We start from the raw sequence: 12,937 nt of genomic DNA on the forward strand, positions 1-12,937 counted from the left end.
AAAAAAGGGAAATGGGAAAGAGCAGAAAGTGGCAACAGAAACCGCAACAGCAGGAGGAGGTCGGGGATGACAGCTGGGAGGTTTTTTTGAAGAGCCTCGCGGCGGAGTTGTGCCCCGGCTGTGGGGCATATGGAAACACGGTGGCTATCTGCCCCACGCAGTATGAGGAGGAGGAGCCGCCGTCCCGAGAGCCACCAGAGGGAGCCGGGCTGCTGTCCCCGCCCCTGCCACCAGAGGGCGCCGGGCTGCCGTCCCCGCCTCTGCCACCAGAGGGCGCCGGGCCGCCGTCCCTGTCTCTGCCACCAGAGGGCGCCGGGCCACCGTCCCCAACTCTGCCACCAGAGGGAGCCGGGCCGCCGTCCCCACCTCTGCCACCAGAGGGAGCCGGGCCGTCGTCCCCGGAGGGAAACAGCCCACCCAAGGGACATAATGGGACTCTTTTGTGGGGGGGGAGTTGGCCGATTGCAGCCTGCGTACTTTGTATGTGGGGGGAGGTGTGTGGCAGAGCTCTGCCCTTTATAGATTGGCAGAGATGGGGTTAAATTCCCCTGCCTGCCTGGGTTTATTGTGTTCAGGTGGCTGGGGTTGATTGGAGTAATTAACGATCAATCAACACCCAGCCACCTGACATAAAAGGAGGCCTCAGCTTCCCATTAGGGGGAGGAGGGAGCTGAGGAAGCAAGTAGATTTTTTTTGGTTTGCTGTTTTGTGTTTTGTGAATCTTCTGGTCCAGTGAAGGCATCGCCCAGCCTGGAAACCTTTATTTTGTAAGTTTTGCTTTGTTATATGTGTTTTGAATATCTTTGTTTTGGCCCTGGTGCCCTTCTATTTTGTGTTTAATTGTGAATAAAAGTATTATTTTTTTCAACTGCAGTCTGTCTCTGGGCCTCTATCCACTCGCGAGCCTGTCACAGTGCTGTTTTTAAAAAAAATAAGAAAAAAAGTTTAATTTTCAATGTAAATACAGAGTTTCTGCTATGAAAATGTTATTTATGATGTTCATAAATAAAAATATTAAGTTGTGTCCGATTGTTTTGAAATCGAAGCCATTTAAAATGGAGCTGCACATTTTGTGGGTGCAGTGGTTGTATGTAGTCCGAAATCTCAGCTGTTCTAGTGTTAAATCTACCCCAGCTAGTAAGGAGGTGGTTTGGTGGTCTGGGTGGTCTGTTTCCAGCTGAAGGTGTGGTGGTGGAGGTGGTGCTGGTCCTCAGCTGCTTGGTGGGACAGGAGGGGTCAGCAATCCAGTGTGGGCAAAGACCAAGGAGCCCTCGTAATCTTCCGGCAGTTTGACGGCGGCCTCCAGGGTCTGGGTTATGGAGCCGTATCCATCCATTTGCACCCATGTCTTCTGGGCTGGGCTAAGACAGTGAATCATGTGATCACAGAACACCTGGGCGACCACCCTGGGGCAGGTCTCCCGTGGCCGGTGGTACTCCTGGAACTGTACCTGGCGTTTCCCAGGTGATGTTAAGGCGTTGGAGGATGGCCTGCTTGGCCAGGTCGTACTGGCTAGCCTCCTTGTTTGTCATGGCCTGGTACACTGCCTGAGCCTCCCCTCTCATACAGGGACCTAGCTGACTAGCCCAGTACTCCTTCGGCCATAACGCGGTGGTGGCCAACCGCTCAAAAGCAACCAAGTACGCGTCAGGGTCATCTTCCGCCGTCACCTTCTGTGCCCTTGCTTTAGCGGTCGCCATCATGGGTCCTGGTGATACATGGGGTGCCTTCCTGAGTCCAACCCCTCTATCAGCGATGTATATCTCTCCTCCGTCTCTGCTCCAGCACTTGCAACAGCGCAGTTAGCTTTATGACATCCATCTCCCTTTTCTTGACACCACGTGTGAACAAGTGGTTTGCAGTGCACAGCTGTAGTGGTTATGCTCCAAACAACAATAGACACAAAGTTCACGGTTTAGTCTTTTTAATTCTCTTGGTCTGCTTGAGAACGTTGAATAATAATGCTGGCTGTACTCAACAATGTGTATTGCCAGCATATAAACCACAAGATTCAGTCCTGAAATAATAGTAACAAACACAGACACAGATACTTCTCTCGACAGTGAGTGCTCTTGGTGCAGGTGTGGCTAAAAGTGATGTATCAGAGGTGCAGTGTAGTCCAGGTTTGATGCTGGCTTGTAGCAACAGCTCCCAGGTTCGTGTTAGCTGCCTAACAATGACAAACACAGACAGTCAGCAACAAACAAAACACTTAATACTCACAATACGTAATTAATAGTCTGTTTCCTTTCTCTGTCCTTGCATCGTCACACCCCCTGCGATAGCTAGTTCAATCATGTATCCTCCAATCCATAACTGTCACTTTGCATACCGCATTAGGGCGACTCCACCCCCTTCCTGGATGGCTGGCTTCCGACTGACCCTGGAATGAACTGCCAAACCATCCAGTACAGGGCACATTGTTCTGTTGTACAGCGTCCTCACAGATCAGGATGGAGATTGTTAACTAGGATTCATTTGTTCTCTGTCACAAGTGCATACATACATCTGTCCATAACATGTTTTAAAGCTGTGCGCTCAGTGATGGCAGCATTTTAGAGAAGTGGTTATCTTGACTAATCTTGTGGCCAGGAATCGATATGACATAATATTGCAATTACAAAAGATAGAGGACTTCCTCATTAGATCACTTCTAACTCAATCTATTCCTGAAGCGCACTATGGAGATGAAAAATGTTTACTCTGAGTTGCAGCAGACATCAGTGGATGTCTATCAAACAGTAAGCACACCTGAAGATGAGAAAATAGAGAAGCAGAAGAGTGGACCAATTCCAGGTAAGATTTAAAACAGTATTGGGGAAAATGGGTTCCCTTTACAAAAATAGAATATACACCACCTGAACATAATAAACAATGGGTATATCTAGCATGGGATATATTTTTGTTATCCTGTGAGTGTATAATATGAATGGATAACATGCTGACCGGATCCAGTCTGCGCCTCTGTAGTTCAGGACTGAGCTGTGTGTCGGTACAATACTGCCATGTACAAGTGTTTTATATGACAACTTTAAAATGTGTGAAATTATTTCAAACTTCTATTGTTGTTTTGATTTAGACTCAGATTTCCCTGAGAACAAGTTTAGTCAAGAAATGCCAGTTACCGATCTGCCGGTAAAGGTAGGAAACAACAGAGAGGATGTAAACTGACAGACTGAGCTCAAGGTTCTATCTAAAGAGAGTTGCAAACAGGCCATAAATAGTGTTTGAAATTAATCTGCATCAAAGCAGAGTCTGTTGACATGAAAGTAAAGATCTATCAAGTAAAATAACCCTCAAATTAGTTGATTTATGTGGGATAGAGGCCGTTCAATTCAAAATTGGTACTTGAATGGCTACAGCACATATCATTTTGCATATAACACACAGTGGAATGCATATACCAAGTAGCATAAAGAATGTCATATACAACAAACTAGGTTAAGCATATAATGATACCAATATAACACATAGCAAAATAGATCTAATACATATAAAGCATGTAATGAAATGTGTAAGACATACAACAGAATGGATATATTATAAGGCAGAATATATGTAGTATGTTCTAAAAAAAATCCAGCAGAAATATGTAGCATTTACCAAAATAGATACAGCATATAACAAAGTTGATACAGTATGTAGTAGAATGGATTTCAAATGTAGAAGAATAAGTATAGGGGCACCATTTAGGAGGAGGGGGAAACATGGGCAGAGGATTTTTACATTCTAATTTTATAGGATTTTCTAAAGATTTTTTTTTTTTTTTCTGTCTGAAATAATAATTTTTTCCAAATATGTATTCATAATGTGTAACTTTACATAATGTGTAAAGTTCATTTAGTTGTAATGGCAGTGTTTCAGTGTTGTGCCAGTCAGTACATATATGTAAAAAAATAAAAACAACTTTTATGTTATTTTGCTGATGAGAGCCATACGGAAAGAATACATATTTTCAATAGACTATAGACAATTTTATATGTTGCATAAACATTTAATATGTTGCATATATGCATCACATATCCATACTGTTGAACATATATTCTTAATAAATAGAATATAAGCTAAATAGGAACATGAATGACAAAAATTAATGATAGCATGCATCTTGATTAGTCTGCCATATAAACATAGAGGAATATATATATATATATATATATATATATATATATATATATACACATACACGCACAAATACACAGCCGACGACTACTTTTGAATTCAAATATTTTAAATAAGATACCTTAAAATCATTTTCTGCTTAAGGCTGCATTTTAAACTATGTACATGAAAACCTGCAAAGTATATATCTAACACCCACAGGTCATATAAGACACAATATGTTTAGTCACACAAGACACAATAAAGCTAGCGTAGCACCCATACCATCTCATTGTAACATTTTACTAAAGAACAACCCTTGAATGAGGTTTTCTAATAGTTACTACAAGCTTTACTGCACCTGTCTTGTTTAACTAATCCATTTAATTCAGATGTAGTCTTTAATTTGCGTGTTTTAAGGGCTTTTTGTAAGTTTCACATTTTGATTAGGTAATATACAAGCAATTAATCAAGTAAATACCCATAATTGTAATGCTTAAAAAATGCTGCACATAACTTTCTACAGCACATTGAGCAAAATAAAAAACAACATCCTACACCCCAATAGCAATGGTACATCTTCTCAGATGTGTCAGAAATGTCTCGGTAATGCATTCTCCACTGCTGGGCTGAACAGTTACTGCATTTTGGATTGTTATTGTTTCATTGATCTAAATGTATACTCATATTTTATTAAATGTCCAGTTTGAACACATTTTCTGACATGACACAAAGTGAAACTGGCAGAAACTTATCTGCAGAGATAAAAACAGTTTGGCTTAATTTCTATATCTTTCTTGGAACATATATAAAAATATGTAGTAATTTGTATAAAACATTCATCAAATGAAGGGTATATATTTAGAATATAAAAAAAAAAAACATATTTAGATTATAAAAAACATATACTGACACATTAAATCCTTATATAAAAAATACTATACAATCAGGCCAATTTTATAACCAACCCACATATAAATTACATGAACATGTATGTATACACATAAAAAACAAATGAACATAAATAAGAGGCATATAAGTGTAACAATTAGAGCCTCATGTTTTTCGCAAATGCAAAATAACACAAAATAAAACTAAATGCAAATATAAAATGAAAAATCATTATAAAGCAATCATAGAATGACATTTTTTAATAGGTAAGTTTATACAAATAATAATACGTAGTTTTTTGTATATGATATCCATTATTTTTTCACTGGAGGGCTGACTTATGAAATGCCATCCAGATCCGTTTTGAAACAGACGAGAAAACATACCCCTCAAAATGGAGTTTAAACAAGGCTCTGCCAGCAAGCTCTTACCTATAACAGTGCTATTACGCCGCTATAATATATATATTTTCTTATGTTATTGTATTTTTAACGGGGCTTGAGCAGTATTTACTGTACATAGGCAGTTAATTAAAAAGAGTGGAGTTCATCACATATGTTACCGTTACTGCCGCTAATGAAAAATTATGGTAACTAATTATTTTTCTGTGCTAGGTCTGTTTGTCAAAATGTAAAAAAGAACTTTGTTTTTATTTATATACATCTATTTCAGTTATTTTATAAATGTGTACCTTAATAAAATTAAATAAAATGGAATTTGTTAAAAGTAAAATGAAAAATTATGAAAAATAAAAATAATTTCATGGGGCTTTACTTATGATATATGTAAAATCTAAGTTATTTCTGTATGGGGTAATTTGCCAATATTTTTTTCTAGCTTGTTTTGTTTTTGTTGTTGCAATTATACAATTTAGCCATGGTGTGTCAATATGTTAGTTTATTTTCATTTATAGGTTTAAGAATTATACAAGTACAGTGTATTCCAATTAATTGGCCCATCTTGCTCGTTTGGTTGTTAGTAGCTTATTGATCCCAGAATCTCATTAAGCAGCTTCTTGAAGGAAAGTTTACAAACGAGAGGAGGCCATTCGGCCCATCTTGCTCGTTTGGTTGTTAGTAGCTTATTGATCCCAGAATCTCATTAAGCAGCTTCTTGAAGGATCCCAGGGTGTCAGCTTCAACAACATTACTGGGGAATTGGTTCCTATTCTCTGTTCTGAATACCCCTTTTCCTAATCTCCATTTGTGACCCCTGGTCCTTGTTTCTTTTTTCAGTTCGAAAAAGCCCCTTGGGTCGAAATTGTCAATACCGTTTGGAATTTTGAATGCTTAAATCTGGTCGCCACGTAGTCGTCTTTGTTCAGGACTAAATAGATTCAATTCTTTTAGCCTGTCTGCATATGACATGCCGTTTTAAACCAGGAACAATTCTGGTCGCTCTTCTTTGCACTCTTTCTAGAGCAGGAATATCCTTTTCGTAGCGAGGTGACCAGAACTGAACACAATATTCAAGATGAGGTCTTACTAATGCATTGTACAGTTTTAACATTACTTCCCTTGATTTAAATTCAACACTTTTCACAATGTGTCTGAGCATCTTGTTGGCCTTTTTTATAGCTTCCCCACATTGTCTAGATGAAGACATTTCTGAGACAACATAAAGGCCTTAGGTCTTTTTCATAGATTCCTTTTTCAATTGATATTTATAATGCACACTTTTATTGCCTGTGTGCAGTACCTTACACTTTTCTCTGTTAAATGTCATTTGCCATGTGTCTGCCCAGCTCTGAATCTTGCGTAGACCATTTTGAATCACCTTTGCTGCTGCAACAGTGTTTGCCACTCCTCCTATTTTTGTGTCATCTACAAATTTAACAAGTTTGCTTACTATACTAGAATCTAAGTCATTAATGTAGATTAGGGATAGCAGAAGACCTAATCTTGATCCCTGTGGTACTCCACTGGTAAACATTTTGAGGTTTCTCCTCAGTACGTTCTGTTTTCTGCATGTTATCCGTGTACATGCATTTCCTTAAATCCCTACTGCATTCAGTTTGAGAATTAATTTTTTATGCTGGATTTTGTCAGAAGTTTTTTGAAAATATAAATAAACCATGTCATATGCTTTGCAATTATCCATTGCTGATGTTGCATCCTCAAAAAAATCAAGCAGGTTAGTTAGACACAACTCCTTTCCATAAAACCATGCTGACTGACTCCCAGGATACTGTTACCATGTAGGTAATTTTCCATTTTTGATCTTATTATAGTTTGCATATAATAGAAGTCAAGCTTATTGGTCTGTAGTTACCTGGTTCGGTTTTGTTTCCCAGTCAAGAGACTGTTGCATGATCTTGGTTAGAGGTTTGTAAATAACTTCTTTTATTTCTTTGAGTACTATTGGGAGGATCTCATCCTGTCCAGAGAATTTGTTTATTTTAAGATCCTCTAGTCCCTTTAACACATCTGCCTCGGTTATGCTAAAGTTATTTAAAACTGGATAGGAACAGGTTGACATGTGGGACATGAGTTCCATATCCTCCTTTGTAAAAACTTGTGAAAAGTAATCATTTAATATATTTGCTATTTTTTTCTCTTCATCTTTGATTTTGCCATTTGTATCTCTTAGACATTTAACCTCCTCTTTGAGTGTCCTCTTGCTGTTATAATATTGGAAAAACATTTTGGAATTGGTTTTAGACCTCTTAGCAATGTTAATTTCTCTCTCTCTCTCTCTCTCTCTCTCTCTCTCTCTCTCCTTTAATGTCCTTTTTGACTTGTGTTTGCAGTTCCAGTTATTCTTTCTGTGTACTTTGTTTTAGGTCCCTTTTAAATTCTTTGTAAAGTGCCTTTTTTCACTGATTTTTTTTTTTTTTTTAATTGATCTATTAAACCATTTTGGCAATTTTATTTTAGATTTAGATTTGTCTACTTTTGGTATGTAATTGTTTTAGCCTGTAGTACAACATTTTTTAAAAACAGCCATCCTTTTTCTGTGGATGTTCTCTTTATTTTATTCCAATCTAATTCTATTAGTCTCTGTTTCATACCTTCATAGTTTGCCTTTCTAAAATTGTAAACCTTAGCTTTAGTCATTACTTTTTGGGTTTTAAAAATCACTTCAAATGAGACCGTGTTGTGGTCTGAGTTTGCCAGTGGTTCTCTGACCTCTGTTTTAGTTATTCTGTCTTCGTTATTTGAAAAGAATAAATCAAGGCATGCCTCCCCTCTAGTCGGTGCCTTGACAAATTGTGTTAGGAAGCAGTCATTTGTCATTTCCACCATTTCTATTTCATCCTTCGTGCTACCCATCGGGTTTTCCCATTTTATTTCGGGGAAGTTGAAATCCCCCATTATTATGACTTCTCCTTTGCTACACGCATTTCTAATGTCATTGTATAAAAGATTATTTTGCTCACCGTCTGAATCTGGTGGTCTATAGCATGCTCCTATTATTATGCCCTTTGAATTTTTGTCCGTTATTCTGACCCATATTGATTCGGTTTTATTTTTTTTGTCCAGGTTTAACACCTGGGCTTCAAGACTGTTTCTTATGTATAGCGCCACCCCTCCTCCTCTTCTGTCCTGCCTGTCTTTCCTATACAGTGTATACCCACAAATATTATATTCGTCCCCATCACTCTCAGACAACCACGTTTCAGTAACACCTATCACATCATAGTTACCTGTTAGTGCAGTAGCTTCAAGTTCTAGAATTTTGTTTCTGATACTTCTAGCATTTAGATAAATACATTAATGGTTGTCTTACCTGAGTTGTTCTTGTTTTGCTGCGGTCTCCCTTCTGTTTTTTTGTTGATTTCTCCCCCCTTCCTTTCTAGTTTAAATGCTTCTGAACCTGCTCGAGGATCTTTTCTCCAAGTAGACTGGTTCCCTTGTTATTTAAGTGCAGTCCGTCCCGTCTATACAGATAGTCCTCGTTGTAGAATGTGGTCCAATGATCAAGATAGGTGAAGCCTTCCCGTGTGCACCACATCTTCAGCCATGCGTTTTGATTAATTATTTCCAGCTGTCCATATGGTCCTTTGCAAGGTGCCGGGTAGTATACCAGAAAATACCACAGTTTTGGTTTTCTCTTTTAATTTCCTTCCTAGCTCTCTGAATTTGTTTTGCAGGGATTTTGGTCTGTCTCTTCCAATGTTGTTTGTACCGATGTGGACGACTACTACCGGGTCGTCTCCTGTTCGTTCTAGGAGCCTGTCCACGTTCTCAGTGATGTGCTTGACCGAGGCTCCCGGAAGGCAGCACACTGTTGTAGTAAGGGGGTCCAAACTGCGAATTGAACTTGCTGTGTTTCTCAATATGGAGTCCCCAACAATCATGACCTCCCTTCTTTTTGCTGTCTGGTCACCACTGTCAATGGGGTCCTGGATGTTGTTCCTTTCGTTCTCTTGTTGTTGGTTCTGCTCATCAAAATTCTGAAGTGACTCAAATTTGTTGGTTGTTTTGATTTCTGGTGGTTGTGTTTGACGAAGTTTCTTTTTTTCCCTGCTTCTGCCTACCTGAACCCAGCTGTTCTGACCTTCTATCTCCCTGGTGGCTTTCAGTCTGTTAGGGGTGATGCAGACTTCCATGAATTGTGGGTGTGCCAGTTCCTCAAGATCCTGTTGCTGTCTCACTTCTTCCAGCTCCATTTCTAGCATACTTACTAGTTTATGCAAATCCTGGATAGCGTGGCACTCTACGCACACTTGGTTTAGCTCCGCTGGGTTTTCTCGGATTTCCCACATCAAGCAGGTGTCACAGATTATTAGCTTGAAGACCATGTTGAGGGTTTTTTTTTTTTGTTCAAGAAGTTTAGTTTCTATCTGCAGCCGTCAACCTGCTTTCAAACTGCTTCTAAACTGCTCTGTACTTTTCCACGCCCGTACTTCTCTCACTCGCTGTCGCTGGGAAGACTGCCTCGTTTAACTGCGTTGTTCTGCTGTGCTGTTGGCTCCTCCCCTCGCCCGTGTCTCAGAACCACTCCCTAATCCATGTACATGCGCTGAATTTGAATCAGCTGCTCCGAGTTTCAGCTTGTTTGTTATCAGAAAAACACACGCGACTGTTTGACTTTGAGCTGCTGCTGTGTTTCCCCAATGTCCTGTGTTTTCTGATTAAAGCAATTAAAGATGCAATTTCTCCTTACTGCTTCTAAACTGCTCTGTACTTTTCCACGCCTGTACTTCTCCCACTCGCTGTCGCTTCCACTCGTAGTCGTAGTAGTAGTATTTTAATGACTGCCTTTGACATGTACTTTTTTTCCTTTATTTATATACATTACAACTTTGAAGAAAGGGGAGGGGGAAAGAAAATGAAAGGGAAATACTTTCCTTTTAACTGAGCTTAATCAGTATGTTCACGCATTGACTGTTTCATAATTATATAATAAGTATTATTATTATCACTGAATCATTTTTTTTTTCTCATACACCTATGTTTGCAGTATTTTCAAATGGGAAAGATATGTACACATAGGATTGCCTCTGTTATTGTATTTTATGACCCATAACAACTTTTCATTTACTTTTGTCATGGATGGGATGCTATTGCTTTGTTATTGTTATTGCACTGCTCTGTTTTTTTTTTTATACAATGTAATTGTATTTATTTCTGCTGTCTGTGGGGGACAGTGGTATTTGCTGTTCCTATTGGTAGTGTTAGCTATGGTAGCTAAGTTTTATAGCACAGAGAGCAGGTTAGTAGCCTCAGGTTTGGGGAGAGGCTGGTCTAGGGGTGGGGCTTGGGGCTCTGTTCTGTTTCTTTTTTCTTTGTCTCTATCTTCTGTGACCTCTTCTAGTACTTGTTTTGCTAGGAGATGAGGGATTGCTTTACTACAGTTTAAAAATATGAAAGGATTTTCTAATTCATGGCACCTACTACTGGACTAAATACTGTTCATTGAGTTTTGTTAGCTGGAATTTGAAGGGGCTGAATGATCCTTTTAAGATAATACAGTTTTATCTACAAATGTAGGAATTGCGTACCTACAGGAGACTCACCTGCGTACTTCTGACCATTTTCATATTCGAAAGGGATAGGTTGGGTGGTTATTTAATTCAACTTTTCTAAGCTTAGAGCGCAGCAATTCTTGTGCACGAAAATGTGCCCTTTACTGCTTCCCAGATTATCTGATTCTAATGGCCGCTACATTATAGTGATGGGCAAGATAGTGTATAAACACTATGAAGCATGACTTTGCCAACTGACTGACGTTATTTTGCAAATAGATCAAAGATATAAGAACATAAGAACATAAGAAAGTTTACAAACGAGAGGAGGCCATTCGGCCCATCTTGCTCGTTTGGTTGTTAGTAGCTTATTGATCCCAAAATCTCATCAAGCAGCTTCTTGAAGGATCCCAGGGTGTCAGCTTCAACAACATTACTGGGGAGTTGATTCCAGACCCTCACAATTCTCTGTGTAAAAAAGTGTCTCCTATTTTCTGTTCTGAATGCCCCTTTTTCTAAACTCCATTTGTGACCCCTGGTCCTTGTTTCTTTTTTCAGGCTGAAAAAGTCCCTCGGGTCGACACTGTCAATACCTTTTAGAATTTTGAATGCTTGAATTAGGTCGCCACGTAGTCTTCTTTGTTCAAGACTGAACAGATTCAATTCTTTTAGCCTGTCTGCATATGACATGCCTTTTAAGCCCGGAATAATTCTGGTCGCTCTTCTTTGCACTCTTTCTAGAGCAGCAATATCTTTTTTATAGCGAAGTGACCAGAACTGAACACAATATTCAAGATGAGGTCTTACTAGTGCATTGTACAGTTTTAACATTACTTCCCTTGATTTAAATTCAACACTTTTCACAATGTATCCGAGCATCTTGTTAGCCTTTTTTATAGCTTCCCCACATTGTCTAGATGAAGACATTTCTGAGTCAACAAAAACTCCTAGGTCTTTTTCATAGATTCCTTCTCCAATTTCAATATCTCCCATATGGTATTTATAATGTACATTTGTATTTCCTGCGTGCAGTACCTTACACTTTTCTCTATTATATGTCATTTGCCATGTGTCTGCCCAGTTCTGAATGCATTGACTCTATCCCTAATCTTTATAAAAAAAAAAGGCTGGGTTTTCAGACTGAATTTATCTTCTTTCTACCAATCATGCTTAACAACTTTTGCCATGCCACCTACGACTATAGCGACAAAGCCAGTAAACAGCTAGCTCTTCAACTCTGCCAGTCTGCTGCTTCACACTTGATCACTGAAATAAATACACAATCTGGTTCAACACTACTGTGGATCAATTTTATATTAATAACAAATTTAAAGTTATTCTACTCTTTACTCTTCTGAAACTCCGATGAACCTTTGTCTGCTGTCTGCTATTTTGAGGGTTTTGCTGTACGTTCAGTTGACCCTCAATCTAGAGTAGACTTGGAAGCACCACTGTCACCTTGTGAGGTTACACAGGCCGTCAAGGCAATGCAGAGTGGTAAATCTCCAGGTCCTGATGGTTACTCAATAGAATTTTATAAGAAGTTTCCATTCAGATATCTCCACTATTGTTTTTAGTTTTTGCAGTCTCTCTCCCACGGCTCTCTCCCACATACTCTTAGTCAGGCAAAAACTTCTGTATTACTCAAGAAAAATAAAGACCCTCTTAATTGTGGTTCATACCGCCCTATTTCGCTTTTGAGCATGGATATTAAAATTTTGGCAAAGGCTCTGGCACAAGAAGCACTAGAATCAATCCTCCCTACAAAAATTTAATTAGATCAGACAGGTTTCATTAAAGGCAGGCATTGTTTTTCTAATCTATGCCGTTTGTTTAACATTCTCTACACTTCCCATACTTCCCTTCTTCCTGAAATCTCCCTAGATGCTGAAAAAACCTTTGACTGATTGCTAGATGCTGAAAAAACCTTAGAGTGGGATTATCTTTTCAGTTTTGGACAAATTTGGCTTCAGGCCAATTTTCCTATCATGGACTAAATTATTATATTCCTCTGGTATGGCTTCAGTCTGAACC

At 39.0% G+C, this 12,937-nt stretch overlaps 1 protein-coding gene across 7 annotated transcripts in view; it reads left to right on the plus strand.

Annotated features, from left to right (window-relative positions):
* The first annotated feature begins 2,633 nt into the window (after positions 1–2,633).
* Positions 2,634–12,937, plus strand: part of LOC121294424 (C-type lectin domain family 7 member A-like) — a 50,133-nt gene continuing 39,829 nt past the window's right edge. For 4 of the 7 annotated variants that reach the window (XM_041218104.1, XM_041218105.1, XM_041218103.1 and 1 more), the window contains exon 1: positions 2,634–2,796. In XM_041218104.1, the coding sequence (XP_041074038.1) occupies positions 2,682–2,796 (115 nt within the window). In that variant the 5' untranslated portion in view covers positions 2,634–2,681. The remainder of the gene's footprint in view (positions 2,797–12,937) is intronic. The other 3 variants (XM_041218099.1, XM_041218100.1, XM_041218101.1) reach the window with 1 other exon arrangement.

This window comes from Polyodon spathula, chromosome 19, assembly GCF_017654505.1.
Source record: "Polyodon spathula isolate WHYD16114869_AA chromosome 19, ASM1765450v1, whole genome shotgun sequence".
NCBI lineage: Eukaryota > Metazoa > Chordata > Actinopteri > Acipenseriformes > Polyodontidae > Polyodon > Polyodon spathula.